Source organism: Gastrolobium bilobum, unplaced genomic scaffold (genome assembly GCF_033153095.1).
Source record: "Gastrolobium bilobum isolate Gb01-03AN ecotype WA unplaced genomic scaffold, APGP_CSIRO_Gbil_v1 utg20100, whole genome shotgun sequence".
NCBI lineage: Eukaryota > Viridiplantae > Streptophyta > Magnoliopsida > Fabales > Fabaceae > Gastrolobium > Gastrolobium bilobum.
Window position 1 is genome coordinate 107,461 of NW_026896287.1, and position 14,798 is coordinate 122,258.

The 14,798-nt window shown below is 34.3% G+C and overlaps 1 protein-coding gene and 1 non-coding gene across 2 annotated transcripts; one reads left to right on the forward strand and one right to left on the reverse strand.

Annotated features, from left to right (window-relative positions):
* Window positions 1-13,347, forward strand: LOC133298645 (myosin-12). The gene is made up of 39 exons (XM_061497975.1): window positions 1-97; window positions 1,401-1,544; window positions 1,643-1,788; window positions 1,856-2,012; window positions 2,089-2,147; window positions 2,238-2,397; window positions 2,481-2,630; window positions 2,723-2,859; window positions 2,940-3,086; window positions 3,695-3,796; window positions 3,873-3,930; window positions 4,012-4,113; window positions 4,204-4,241; window positions 4,440-4,566; window positions 4,660-4,830; window positions 4,917-5,048; window positions 5,149-5,255; window positions 5,578-5,638; window positions 5,749-5,926; window positions 6,056-6,261; window positions 6,475-6,594; window positions 6,715-6,813; window positions 7,050-7,265; window positions 8,074-8,213; window positions 8,290-8,391; window positions 9,178-9,298; window positions 9,421-9,468; window positions 9,563-9,622; window positions 10,137-10,307; window positions 10,444-10,596; window positions 10,680-10,886; window positions 10,975-11,124; window positions 11,217-11,287; window positions 11,392-11,491; window positions 11,605-11,661; window positions 11,752-11,808; window positions 12,018-12,098; window positions 12,769-12,851; window positions 13,107-13,347. The coding sequence occupies exons 2-39, from the start codon at window positions 1,467-1,469 to the stop codon at window positions 13,246-13,248; spliced, it is 4,494 nt and encodes a 1,497-aa protein (XP_061353959.1). The 5' UTR covers window positions 1-97; window positions 1,401-1,466; the 3' UTR covers window positions 13,249-13,347.
* Window positions 13,348-14,118: 771 nt separating this feature from the next.
* Window positions 14,119-14,222, reverse strand: LOC133298647 (U6 spliceosomal RNA). The gene has a single exon (XR_009749836.1). It is a non-coding gene; the product is annotated as a U6 spliceosomal RNA (small nuclear RNA).
* Between the last annotated feature and the right edge of the window lie 576 nt (window positions 14,223-14,798).

Consider the following 14,798-nt stretch of genomic DNA (forward strand, 5'->3'; position numbering starts at 1 on the left):
GGTTTGGGTTGAGGATCCTGAAGTTGCATGGATTGATGGTGAGGTGACAGAAATCAATGGCAGAAATGCCACCATCATTACCACACTTGGGAAAACTGTAAGCTTTTTACCTGATCATAAAACTGGAATACTAAAATGCACTGTTTATGACTACAGAAACACTCTGAAACTTGATTAGAATAATTCTATAACATAACATACGTTTCAATGATAGGTGCGGAACTTTGGTTTTGACTGGAATAGCCTGTCTGCTATGGATCCAAATGATTGAAATGAAATAACTTGTAGAAAGAATTATAGGGTGATACATCAATTCTAATTTTGTTTTTTTGTTCTTCACTGGATTTTCCTCAACCAAAGTATTATGCAGAGTCAAAGTTATTGATAAAGCAACCATCTCACCTAAAAGCTTAAGCGGTTAAGTAATGTGCCATCAATGATTTTATATTATATCTCTTTAGTACATTACCTCACGCAAGAGCCCTTTGGAATTGAAAATGGCTTAAAAGTGCGAATATTGCACAAGCCCATCTTTTTTTTGTTCTTCCTTATGCTGACTTAATTCTACTAGAAAGGGGAACAATGAGGATCAAACTCATGAGCTCGTGATCATGGAGTATCTGATACCATGATAAAGCAATCATCTCACCTAAAAGCTTAAGCTATTAAGTAGGCTTTCAATGATTTTATATTATATTTCTCTAACAATTATAATATTATACGTATGTGTTATATGAAATTAATCTAAAATATGAGCATATGTCAACCTATATATATATATAGAGATAGGATCCTTTGACACCAGTGTTAAATTTTAAATTTGACACCTCATCTGATAGCCGTTAGATCAAAAAATATCAATGGCTCTGATTTGTAAGCATGCGACACCATTGATCTTTTTTTATCTAACGGCTATCAGATGAGGTGTCAAATTTGAAATTTGACACTGGTGTCAAATGATCCTACCTCATATATATATATATATATATATATATATATATATATATATAAGAAAAAAGAGATTAAATCCGAGAGATGCTGGTGCAGTATTTGTTCTTATCCTGGTAATAAAAAAAAGGTAGGTAGAAGTAATAACATCGATATGAAATTCTAGCACAATAGCTCCAGCCACAATTTTCAGCTTCATCACCAATTTAGAAGCAATAGGCATATAAATGTAAGTACTAGTCACAGCATATTGAGCAAAAAATAAAAAAGGAAATTATTCTTTTTATCCAAATAAGATTTCCAAGTACAGCTTACAAAGAAGCCACAAATTTTCTAAATAAGAAACCTACAAATAAGATTGTGACCATACAGTCATGTATCACCATACTCATAATTTTGATGCTTGAAGTACAAGCATATAAACTAAACATTGGCATTACCCTCAATTTCAGGTGGTAGCAGAGATTTCAAGTATATATCCTAAAGATACAGAGGCACCACCTGCAGGAGTTGATGACATGACCAAGCTAGCATACCTCCATGAGCCAGGAGTTTTGCATAACCTTGCTTGTCGTTTTTCTCTCAATGAGATATATGTGAGTCACAACCAGATAATCAACTTGTCATTATATTTTATAAACAAATGATATACACAAAAGGAACAAAATCTAACATTTATAAATGAAATAAGCAGACATATACAGGAAACATCTTAATTGCAGTGAACCCTTTTAGAAGACTACCACACTTGTATGCAATCCATATGATGGAGCAGTACAAAGGAGCAGCATTTGGAGAGCTTAGCCCTCACCTTTTTGCTGTAGCAGACACCTGTTACAGGTATAGATCAATGTAGATATAGATTTGGCACAAATGATGATAGAGTTAACACAGTTTAATATATCAGGGCAATGATAAATGAAAATGGAAGTCAATCCATTTTGGTGAGTGGAGAGAGTGGAGCTGGGAAAACTGAGACAACCAAAATGCTAATGAGGTATCTAGCATTCATGGGGGGTAGATCTCGTACAGAAGGAAGAACTGTAGAACAACAGGTTTTGGAGGTGAGTTTGAACTACATACAAATTGTTTCTTATGTAACTAAAATAAGGTATATGTAGTAACATTTCACTTCTTCAGTCCAATCCAGTGTTGGAAGCATTTGGAAATGCCAAAACTGTTAAAAACAACAATTCAAGGTAAATTGTCTAGATATTTTCTCAGGCCACATTTTCTATCGTAATTTTCCACTTTAGTTGATCTTACAAAACTATTGGAATTTGTGGCAGTCGTTTTGGTAAATTTGTTGAAATTCAATTTGACAAGAATGGCAAGATTTCTGGAGCTGCAATCCGTACATATCTCCTTGAAAGGTCAAGAGTTTGCCAGGTTTCAGACCCAGAAAGAAACTATCATTGCTTTTACATGCTTTGTGCAGCACCACAAGAGGTGACCTCTCTATAATTTTCCTGAAAGAAATTTAGTAACATGTCATTAACCTCACAATCTAACTGTTAAAAGTTGCTGAATAGGATGTCAAAAAGTACAAGTTAGGGGACCCAAGGCAATTCCACTATCTTAATCAAACAAACTGTTACGAAGTTTCAAATGTAGATGATGCTAAAGAATACTTGGAGACCAGAAATGCAATGGATATTGTTGGCATCAACCAGGATGAACAGGTATTAGGCCAATGCACCAGTGCATCACATATAAATGAAGCAGTGATTTATTTTTCTCCAAACATTTGATCAAAGAAAATTTCCCTCCCCAGGATGCTATCTTTCGTGTAGTAGCTGCAATCCTCCATCTTGGAAACATTGACTTTGTCAAAGGGAAAGAAGTTGATTCTTCCAAACTGAAAGATGACAAATCACTCTTCCACCTTCGAACAGTTGCAGAGTTACTCATGTAAAAGCTTTGATCCACCTGTGAAATCCATATAATACTTATGCTTCACCTTTAGTGTCTCTTGACATGTTTATGTTCAGGTGTGAAGAGAGAGCATTAGAAGACTCACTTTGCAAGCGTGTCATTGTAACTCCTGATGGTAACATTACAAAACCACTAGACCCCGAGGCAGCTGCTTTGAGCCGAGATGCTTTGGCAAAGACTGTCTACTCCAGACTTTTTGATTGGTAAAAACAAACTAGCCAATAACACCAAGATGTACCACCATTCCTTAGTTAGTTATTTTTACCATAGTGATGTAAAAAGGGAAAAATTTATCGTATTGATTCAAAATCCAAATATTTTATCAAAATAATACAGCGAGACGCGCATGGAGGTGTACGCGTTCAAGTTGCGTATGGGGAGGTACACGATTTGTGCAAAAGTGAATGCGCATCAACTAGGCGGCGGACACTGCAAGTCGCGCATGTGGGGTGTGCACATTCAAGTCATCATGAGGTGGTACGCGACTTGCAAAGCGCTCCAGGTTGCAAACGCACATTCGCTTTTGCACAAGTTGCATACCTCCCTTATATGCAACTTGAACGCACACACCCCCCATATACGTCTTACTGCATTATTTTGTTAAAATAGTTGGTTCTTGAATCCATGTAAGAAGTTTCCCTTTTCACATTAAATGTCAAAAGGCCTGCATTAGTCTCATACTAAAGTCAATCTAGGACATTAAAAATCCAAAAAACTGTGATGTCTGGGAAACGTTGCCTATTCTATGAACAGAACTTCCAGTTTTGAGACAAGGAATGACATACTTAAATGCATTCTTGAAACCTTGCAGGATTGTTGACAAGATTAACAGTTCAATTGGTCAAGATTCAAATGCAGTAAGCATAATAGGAGTCCTTGATATTTATGGATTTGAAAGCTTCAAAATCAATAGGTAAATAGGATAATTATGTGTCAGAAAAAAATTTCTACATCCCTATACTCTAGTCTCATTCTGTTCTCCATTTCAGTTTCGAGCAACTATGCATCAACCTGACAAATGAGAAGTTGCAACAACATTTTAATCAGGCAAGGTTATAACTTCTAAATACTGCTTGAACATCACTATTGCTGCAAATACATAATATAGAAATGCATCTGTTGCAACAGCATGTATTCAAGATGGAGCAGGAAGAGTACACTAAGGAGGAAATCGATTGGAGCTATGTTGAATTTGTGGATAATCAGGATGTACTTGATCTTATTGAGAAGGTAATTAGAGACTAATGTATCACCACTGCTTGTGCAAGACCTTTTCTACCAGACAAAAATTGTGAAACTATTTATGTGTCCTGCATGCAGAAACCTGGGGGAATAATTGCTCTTCTTGATGAAGCCTGGTATGTTATTTCTTACTCAAAAAACTCTGAAAATATTCAAATGACAAAACAGATAAAGATATAATATGCCTGCAAAAGAATTCCTCAATACAGTAGTGTATGATGATAGAACTTGGACAGACTTTATTTCCCCGCTAAATAGGAAGGAAAAACCAAGAAAACAGGTGAAAGTTTGATTTATTTCATTGATTTCTGCAGCATGTTCCCCAAGTCTACTCATGAGACTTTTGCACAAAAGATGTACCAGACATATAAAGGACACAAGCGCTTCAGCAAGCCAAAACTTGCTAGAACAGACTTCACAGTTAACCACTATGCCGGAGATGTAAGCTGAGTAAATTCTAAATTTTTTTGTTGGCAAACCAGTCAAAAAAAATTAGAACTTATAACTTCTTGTCATAAAACCTTTTGAGTACAGGTCACATACCAAGCAGATTATTTTCTTGATAAAAATAAAGATTATGTGGTAGCTGAGCATCAAGCACTTTTATGGGCTTCAAAGTGCCAATTTGTTGCTAATCTTTTCCCTCCTTTACCTGAGGAGACATCAAAGCAATCAAAATTCTCTTCCATTGGTTCACAGTTTAAGGTAAATATATTTCTATTTCAAAGTTCCACTAGTTTCTGGAAACTCTCAACTCGTCAATTTCTTCTGAATCAAATCTTAATATCTAGCAACAACTACAATCTCTCATGGAGACATTGAGCACAACAGAACCACATTACATAAGATGTGTGAAACCAAATTCAGTTTTGCAGCCAGGAATATTTGAGAACTTCAATGTCTTAAACCAGTTAAGATGTGGGGTAAGTTAGATTTTTCCTATTGTCTCTGAAATGTTGTATGACTGTTCAGTGAATTTGAGAAATTCTCCTACGAATGAAATCTGCATCACTACCCTTGCAGGGAGTACTTGAGGCAATAAGGATTAGTTGTGCTGGATATCCAACAAAAAGAACATTTGAAGAGTTCCTTGATCGTTTTGGAATGCTAGCCCCTGATGTCCTTGATGGGTATAGATTATTCTAGTCTACAACAAAATGAAAATGATGCATTTTTTAACTTCGATTATCGTATGGCATTCACACCTTCAAGAAGATAGAGTAAGAATGATGAGTCAAAGATGTAAAACAATCTTTGTTCTGTTAAACTACTTAAAGCATCACTTGAAAACAACATTAAGAATAATCTATGATGTAGTTCCTACCATAAAGAATCCATTCAGATTCACTTGAAAATAGATATCATAGGTCTGTATCTCTCATTGTCAAGTCCTAAAAAATTTATGTTGAGCTTCACATACCCATATGATAATTAATGCTTTCTTCTGTGCAGATCTGATGAGAAAAAGGCATCTATCGCCATCTGTGATAAGATGGGCTTAAAAGGCTATCAAGTAAGTCTATACATGAAAAAACATGTTATATGGAAGCAAAAGTCATAATTATCCATAAATTTTCAGGAATTTGTGTTATAAAATGCATTTTCCCCTAATGTTTCAATTAGATGGGGAAAACAAAGGTATTTCTCAGAGCTGGTCAGATGGCTGAATTAGATGCGCGGAGAGCCGAAGTCTTAGCTAAAGCAGCTAGACGCATACAGAGACAAATCCGAACACATTTAACAAGAAAAGAGTTCATCACCCTGAGAAAGGCCACAATCCTTATCCAGAAGATTTGGAGAGGTCACCTTTCTTCACAAAATAATTGTATTTTTAGTACATATCCTCCTTTTCCTTAAGTGCTTAGTTGTTATGGTTCTGTCCCAGAAATAACTGACATGATTTACTTTTCTTTTCCCTTCGTTATTTCAGCAAAACTTGCTCGTAAACTCTATGAGCATATGAGGAGGGAAGCAGCTTCTATCCGAATACAGAAACATGTGCGTGCACACAGAGCAAGAATGTATTATACATCATTACAAGCATCAGCTATAATTATTCAGTCAGGGTTGAGAGCATTAGCAGCACGGAATGAATATAGGTACAGAAGAAGAACAAAGGCTTCAACCAAAATTCAGGTAAACAAGTCTTTAAAAGGAATATCTAACCCCAAAATAGATCATGGCAAGCATAATGAAATAATTTGGAATCCAAAATATGTTTTCTCATTGAAATCTAAATTTTTATGAATAAAATTTTTAAGATACGTTAGATATGAGCATAATATGAAATTACATTGCTTCTCTTTTACATTGATAGTTTTAATTATTCCATTTCATTTCTGAGAACAGACACAATGGAGAAGAGTCCAAGCTCTTTCTGATTACAAACAGCAGAAGAGAGCAACTGTTACACTTCAATGTCTCTGGAGAGTTAAAGTAGCAAGGAAAGAGCTCAGAAAGCTTAAGATGGTGAGTTCTACTTTTATGTATCACTTTCTAGAATTTTATGCCAATTCTTTGAGAATATCTATAAGAAAAAAGAATGTTTCAAAATTAGAGGCATGGTAACAGTTTTATGTTCCTGTGCAGGCTGCAAGGGAAACCGGGGCACTTAAAGAAGCAAAAGACAAATTGGAGAAGCGTGTTGAGGAGCTTACATGGAGATTAGATATTGAAAAGCACTTGAGGGTAGGGACTTTCAACTAGTTCTAGGTGATATACAATAATTGGATTCAAGTAAAATGGGTAATATCAGTAAAATCTAAGGGTTTATTTCTCATTCAAAATAAGATTTTAGTAAAAGATTTTAATCCTTGATTAACTGAACAGTGCACACTATTCAAGATAGTAATGAGAAGAAAAACCTTGATTCATTCATAAATCTTTTTATCCACCCCATCTAATCAGGAAAAAATAACTTGCAGATTGACCTTGAAGAAGCTAAAGGACAAGAGATAGCAAAATTACAAAATGCTTTACAAGAAATGCAAGCTCAGCTAGATGAAGCCCATGCTGCAATTATACAAGAGAAAGAAGCAGCAAAAATAGCAATTGAACAAGCACCACCAGTAATTAAAGAGGTGCCTGTTGTGGACAACACCAAGCTAGGGTTACTGACAAATAAAAATGAGAAGCTGGAGGTAAATCTAAAATTTTGTCACCTAGATATTTAGAAAGTTTTACTTTCAGCAGTAAAATGGTTGAACAATAAAATTACATCAGGTAACACCTATTTAGGGCATATAAAGCACACCCTATTGCTGGAGCTGATTCTGAGAGCAATGGTAGTCCATCAAATGATGTTGTAAAGAATTTATAAAAACACAGTAGGAGTAAAATTTAATGTAAAGAGTCCACATACAAATATGTTATTAACCAACTACTCCAAGAACTTAAACTCTTGGAAGAAACCACGTGAATGATTTTATATCTATTACACAACCTCATGCAAGAGTCCTTTGGGCTTAAAGTGCGGCCACTGCAAAGGCTCATCCTACCTTCTGTTGAAATTTTACTTTTATTTAGAAGAATAGGGGAAAGAGGGATTGAACTCTAGACCACATGGACATAAAAGTTCTGATACCATGTCATAAACAATCCCTAAAGCATAAGTTGTTGGGTAAAAGCACATAAATCATTTTATATCTGTTAGAGAATAGTATAATAAACCATTAAAAAGCCCTCACCCACCAGCTTAAACTTTTGGGTTGAATTGGTTCTTTACATGGTATCAAAGCCTTATGTCCCAGATTCGATTCTCACCGCTCTCCACTTTCTCTTGTGGAATTTCTTAGCATAAGTAGATAGGCCTGTGCATTGTCCACCCTTCAAGCCCGGTGGACTTTCATGTGAGGGGGCTTTCGTATGATGCACTGTCACAGCTGCAATACTTTGCACCTCACACTTAACATGATGACAAGTAATTAAATTGAAGTTTTGAAAATACAGAGTGAAGTAGAAGAGCTGACAAAGAAGATCCAAAAGTTTGAAGAAAGGTACTCAGAAATTGAAAACGAGACTCAAGCAAGGCTGAAAGAGGCAGAAGAAGCACAGCTTAAAGCAACACAGCTTCAGGAGACTATTGAAAGGTTGTTATCTAAATGAGTCACATAATATCTCTACCATCATAAACTGGCATTGACTATCTATTCTTTATTACTCCAGATTAGAATTGAGTTTGTCAAACCTTGAGTCTGAGAATCAGGTTCTATGCCAGCAGGCTTTGGTAGAATCAAAAAATGAAGAACTTTCTGAAGAGATCAAAACGTAAGATCTAATATGCTATTTGCACCATTTATTATTATTTTTTCTGCCTGAGTGAAATTTAGCTGCCAGAGACAATGAGCATAGCATGGCTGCACTTGAATGTAGCTAATCCATAACTTTATATGCATATTACATGATGAGATCCCTTCTTTATGGGTTTGAAGTTTTGATGGACACAATTCCCTTAGCAAGATGGTAATAGTCAAATGACGCGCCAAAATGGGCCCAGCATAGGTCTAATAATTGTTCGTGTTGAGAATATTATAAATAGAGTAGTTTAGTATGAGTCAAAGTCTCACATTATATATTATTCGTTTGTATTTTTTTTATTCATTTATATAATATTAAACAACTAATTCAACCAAAAAATTTAACCTGAAAGGTGAAGGCAGACGAAAGATTTTATATTTTTATTTTGTATTTCTAACAGTTTCATCAGATTTAAAAAATCAAATGATAACAACAGAACTATGGAAATCATGACAAATAATTCTTTCCTTTCATTTTAGAAGTTTTTAGTATGCCGCAAATTTACACTATTGGTTATCTTGCGTTCAGTACTTCCATAGATAATGCTAATAAGTAAATAATTTTAGTGGAAGATTTCCAATTAAATATCACTGACAATTTCTACTCCATAATCAGGCCATAATATGCTTTTCTATTGTGTCACATTAAGTGATTTACTCACCATAAAATTGAAAATTTAGGAAGGAATACTTTAGCATAAAACTGAAACTAACATATAATGCCAGTAAAACACTGAAAAATTCATTCTGTTTCTAGCCTCAAGGGTCGGATAGCAAATCTAGAATCAGAGAAACAATTTCTAAGGAGCCAGGCAGCAGTTGCTGTAGAGCAGAAAGTTCATCCAGAAATAATAGAAACGGACCAGGAAATTACTGTTGTAGAACAGATTCAGCAAAGAGTTATTGTAGATAATATGGCAGCACAAAACAAGGTAAACTACTTCAAGTTTTTCCTTTGAATAATTTCATTATGTGACAATTATCTTTTGTGATGATGCAGAATTTGGATAATGGAAATCAAACTGAGGAAGAAATGCATGCAAGAAAAGTATTTCAACCTTACTTCATTTGCTATTTAAGAATTTCTGTGTAAGTAATTGATAACAGTATGTTAATTTAAAATAATAAAATTATGTTTCCAGGAACCAAGAGCACCAGTCTCCTTTCTTACAAAACAAAGATCACTCACAGACAGGCAGCAGGTATGTTTTTGAAAGACAAAACCAAGTCAGGGAAAGAAAGTATGAAATGACAGGGATTTAGAGGGAGACATAGGGGTGGGCATGGTTCAGTTTAGTTCTGTTTTCTATGTTGAACCGAACCAAACCGATAATGCTGTTTGATTTTCTTAACCGAACCACTTCAGAAAAAATGGTTCAATTCTTAAACCGGCTTTAAGAAAATAGTTTAATTCTTAAATTAGTTAAAAGAATGTGATTATTTATGATGTGATTTGGTTCATATGATTTCCTAACACCCCTAAGAATATGCATGTAAAGTGGTTCGGTTCTATGATCTGAATTGATTTAGAAAAAATAATTCAGTTATTAAATTGGTCAAAAAATATTAATTTTTAAATTAGCTCAAAAAATGTGGTTATATATGATATAGTTTGATTCAATTCACGTTTCATTTGATTTTTTTCACACCCTTAAAGCATGCAGTTGCACACTAAAATAAATGGTACCTTAAAGTTTTCATATCTCTTGAAAACAGGAAAGTCATGATGCACTGCTCAAGTGTCTCACAGAAGATAAGCGATTTGAGAAAAACAGACCAGCAGTTGCTTGTATTGCTTACAAAGCACTTCTTCATTGGAGATCCTTTGAAGCAGAGAAGACACATATATTTGATAAAATTATTCACTCTATCCGATCATCTATAGAGGTAGCATCCTCCAAGAACTTTTTTAACACACCAACAAAGATTAAGGAATTCTGGATAAAACATCATCTTTTCAACCTAAAGGTAATCAATTCATATTGTTGTGTGAAAGTAATTTACCATTTTGATGTCCTGGCAGAGTCAAGAAGGAATCAATGATCTAGCATATTGGCTTTCAACAACTTCAACACTTTTGTTTTATCTACAATGCACACTCAAGGCCAGCAATACAACTAAGGCAGTGTCAAGAAATCGAAACTCACCTGCCACTCTATTTGGAAAAATGGCACAAGTAAGCTTTTCAAAAGTGAAATTTTTTTCATTGCATTGAATCAATGTTAAAAATATAATGGTGCTTGATATATACAAAATCAGGGTTTGCGTTCATCTTCAATGGGGTTGGGGATTTCAAGTGGCTACAGTGGAATGGTGGACAAGCCTAATGAGCAATCTAAAGTGGAAGCCAAGTACCCTGCCATTCTATTTAAACAACATTTGACTGCATATGTTGAGAAGATATATGGAATGATCCGTGATAGTTTGAAGAAAGAGATTAGCCCATTCTTAAATTTGTGTATTCAGGTAAGCATCATGTTTAAGAAAAACATCACAAGTAGAACAGAAAATTAGATATTAGTTTATCAGATAAATCTTTCATCACCATTGACAGGCACCAAGATCCATAAGGACAAGATCAATAAGAGGGTCATCCAGAAACATCCATTCAAATATAGTAGCAAAACAACAGGCATTGCATATGCACTGGAAAAGCATTGTCAACAAGTTAGATCATGTCTTGGGTATACTGTCTGATAACTATGTAAGCATGAATTACTCACTCAACATTTGCTTTGGCTTGGTTGTACTTATCAGAGAAGAGATTTCCTAATATTCTACATCTTGTGAGTTTAGGTCCCTCCAATAATAACAAGGAAGATAATTAGTCAGGTTTTCTCATTCATGAATGTCCAACTCTTTAATAGGTGAGTAGAATTTCCATTCAATTACACTAAACATCTTGGAGTAGTAAATGTTGATTCAATTTAATACAAATTCTCATAAAGTTATGAAAACTATGGTGTGGCAGTTTGTTGCTTCGTCGTGAGTGCTGCTCCTTTAGCAATGGAGAGTATTTGAAGGCAGGTTTGCATGAGTTGGAATTATGGTGTCTTAAAGCAACAGATCAGGTAACTTTGGATATTTTCCATTACCTATGTCTAGACTTAAAAGGGCATAAGTGCAAGAGACTCATTTTCTATTGCTTTTTTTTTACCCCCATTTTTTGGGGTTTACTTTGCAGTTTGCTGGGTCATCATGGGATGAACTCAAACACATACGCCAAGCTGTGGGATTTCTGGTATACTTTCTTGGATCAAGATTAAAGAGAATGCACTCTTTATTCCCCTCTTCCTCAATATTCAACTTTTAAAATGCTCCCTTTATGCAGGTTTTGCATCAAAAGACTCAAAAATCTTTGGATGAGATCACAAATGAACTCTGCCCGGTGACTTAACTAACTCATCTATCAAATACACCACAATGCATAATGAGTATCTGACATAGTTTTAAAATTAGCTTGTAGGTTTCTGTTAAGAATGAGCTTTTACTTTGAATTTTATCTAAATCACATGTTTAAAGTTGTAGGAAAAGAGGAACGATTCTAACTCTTATCAATTAACCTATCATTTATTGTTTTGTTGTTCCCTCTATCAGGTGTTAAGTATTCCACAAATATATCGAATTGGAACTATGTTCTGGGATGACAAATATGGAGCACAGGGATTATCTCCAGAAGTAAGTCCTTGTTTCCTCCACCATGTTTAGCTCTATAGCATGTTTGTGCACATGTTTTCCAAGCATTTGACTTCATTTAATGTATGATGAAAACTTGCAAACATTATGTTTGCCTGATAAGGCATCATATTCAATATTTTTCTTTCTCTACAAAAGAAGAAGAAGAAGAGATTTCTGAATTAAAGAAAGTCTGAAACTCGAATTCAAGCAACCACATCAGTTAAAATACTACACTTGACAGATTTGCACCATAACTAATTATTACACTGATGGAGAATATGAAGGACAACCAAGGAACAAAACTTTCCAGAAAATAATTATTGATGATCATCCTCCAATAATAAGATTGAAAACCAAAGAGAGATAGTAAACCTTATTGAGGTGGTCAATAAAAACCTAATTGCACTAGGACAATTAATCAACACTTAAAACTGAAGAAATCATTTTTCTATTACAGGAAATAGAACAACAATATATCCTAACACCAAAACAACTAACCCTAAATTCCCAATGACAATCCCTGATTCTCAAACTCTACATGAATCAATATTTCATAAAACTGAACTGACATACATTATTATCACAATACCTTATCCCAAATGATAACTAAACATCTTCAAATAAAATTCTTTCTTTTTTTTTTTATCCTTTTGACTATTGTTTATTACAGGTCATTAGTAGAATGAGAGTGCTTATGACAGAAGACTCAATAAACATACCCAATAACTCATTCCTTCTCGAGGTGGATTCCAGGTAATTAATCATTTACATTCTCCTAGTTCCATTTTTATATTTTTTTTTTTCCTTTTTTACATTCCAAATCTAGAGGGCGAGTCTAGAGCAGTGGTAAGTCCACGTTCAAGAATTGTCTTCTCTCCACCTTCACTAGTCGGGGTTCAATGTGGAATGGTTATTATTGTTTTATTTTACACTCCAAATCCAAAAGCCACTTCCCATCCAATTTGCTGACAAGCTTTTTATTGCATTGGTTTATTGTACAAAATTCAGCATACCATTCTTAATGGAGGAGATGTTCAGGTCCATGAGTGATATCCGTCTATCAGATATGGATGTGGATCCACCACCAATCCTCAGGCAAAGATCTGATTTCCAATTCTTGTTGCAACAAATGGATAGTGACTCTCAGTGAGCTAGTGAAAGTTTGGTGCTGATGCATAGTTATAGTTTCTGATTTGCATTGATTTCATTTAATTTAGGTATGGTGTTAAAGTGAGTAATTGAGTGGTGAGGTGAAGAGTTGTAATTATTTTATTTTATTTATTCTATTTTTTTTTCATTTGTTTTGGGGAAGTTACTGTTTTTTATTTTTTTTTCAATTATACATGTAAGGCTTCTTCTCAAGGAAGGCCATGGTGAATTTTGACATTATTGTATAATGTTGCTTCAAAAAGGAATGAAATGAAGGGAAGTTTGCGTTTAGTTCAGAGACTTAACCCCTTTTAGTTTCAAAATAAGGGAGGCCAATGTAATATTATTATATGAAATAGGATCCTTTGACACCGGTGTCAAATTTTGAAATTTGACATTAAATCCTAGCAGTTAATTTTCGCCAATCAACGGTTATCATTTATTGGGAATTAATAATTAATTAATAAATTTAATTGACAATAATTATAACCGTTGATTCACAAAAATTAATGATTAGAATTTGGAGTCGAAATTTAAAGTTTACCTGCAATTTTTTCTACATGTCTTCAGCGGAGGTTCATTTAAAAATTTTATCATTAATTTACTTTCAGCTCCTTCCACTTATTAGATTTGAATTGTATCCCCCAATTTCCATAATTCCACCTTATTATAGCATTTCATGCATGTGTGTGTGCCTTGCTTATTATCAGTGCAATTCTGGCACTCCAAATTATAATCTTTTGAGCTTTAAAAGAAACAAAGGAGAAATTACTAAGATACGCAGCTGTCCACACCCAAATGTAACACATCAGTTGCCCGAAATAGATTTAAGAAAAAAACAGCCAATAAGAAGGAAAAAATTGAAAGAAAGAAAAAATTGTACCATTTCTCGATGTGTGTGTCCCATCCTCGCAGGGCCATGCTAATCTTCTCCGATTGATCCAAATTTATCGAATGAGATGGAGAGAAGATGCAGCGCTCAGTAAAATATGGAATGGTAAAAGTTAAAACAGAATATAAAATGGTAAGCTTTGTGCGGGCTACAGAATGGGATAAGTCATTGCATGTAATAGAAGACACAAACACACTTATCAAAAATAAGAAAATGAAGGTTGAATTGAAATCTTTATGGGCGTGCGGCACGAGGGATGCTTTTTTATGCAACAAGATAAAAATATGAGTTTTATAATTCAATTGAAATTTTTTTACACACTCTCTTCGATTTCTATACTCACATGAGTTTTATATATAATTTTTCTAATATATGGGTCTCACATACTTTTTGTCTCTACAACATAAGATTTCAATTCTCATTCAACATGAGAATTATAAAACCCTATAAGGGTTTGCTTTCCTCATGTTGCATGAGAAAATAAACCCTTTCTACACATACTGTAGAAAGGTATGTCACTCTTTTTTTTTTGTTTTTTGTTTTTTTAAAATAGATGGGTCCCACACTTGACTTGATGTATCTATGATACGAGATTAAGATTTCCCTACAATATAAGATTTATTTTTATCATCATTAATCCATATTTGTATGGTTATGAT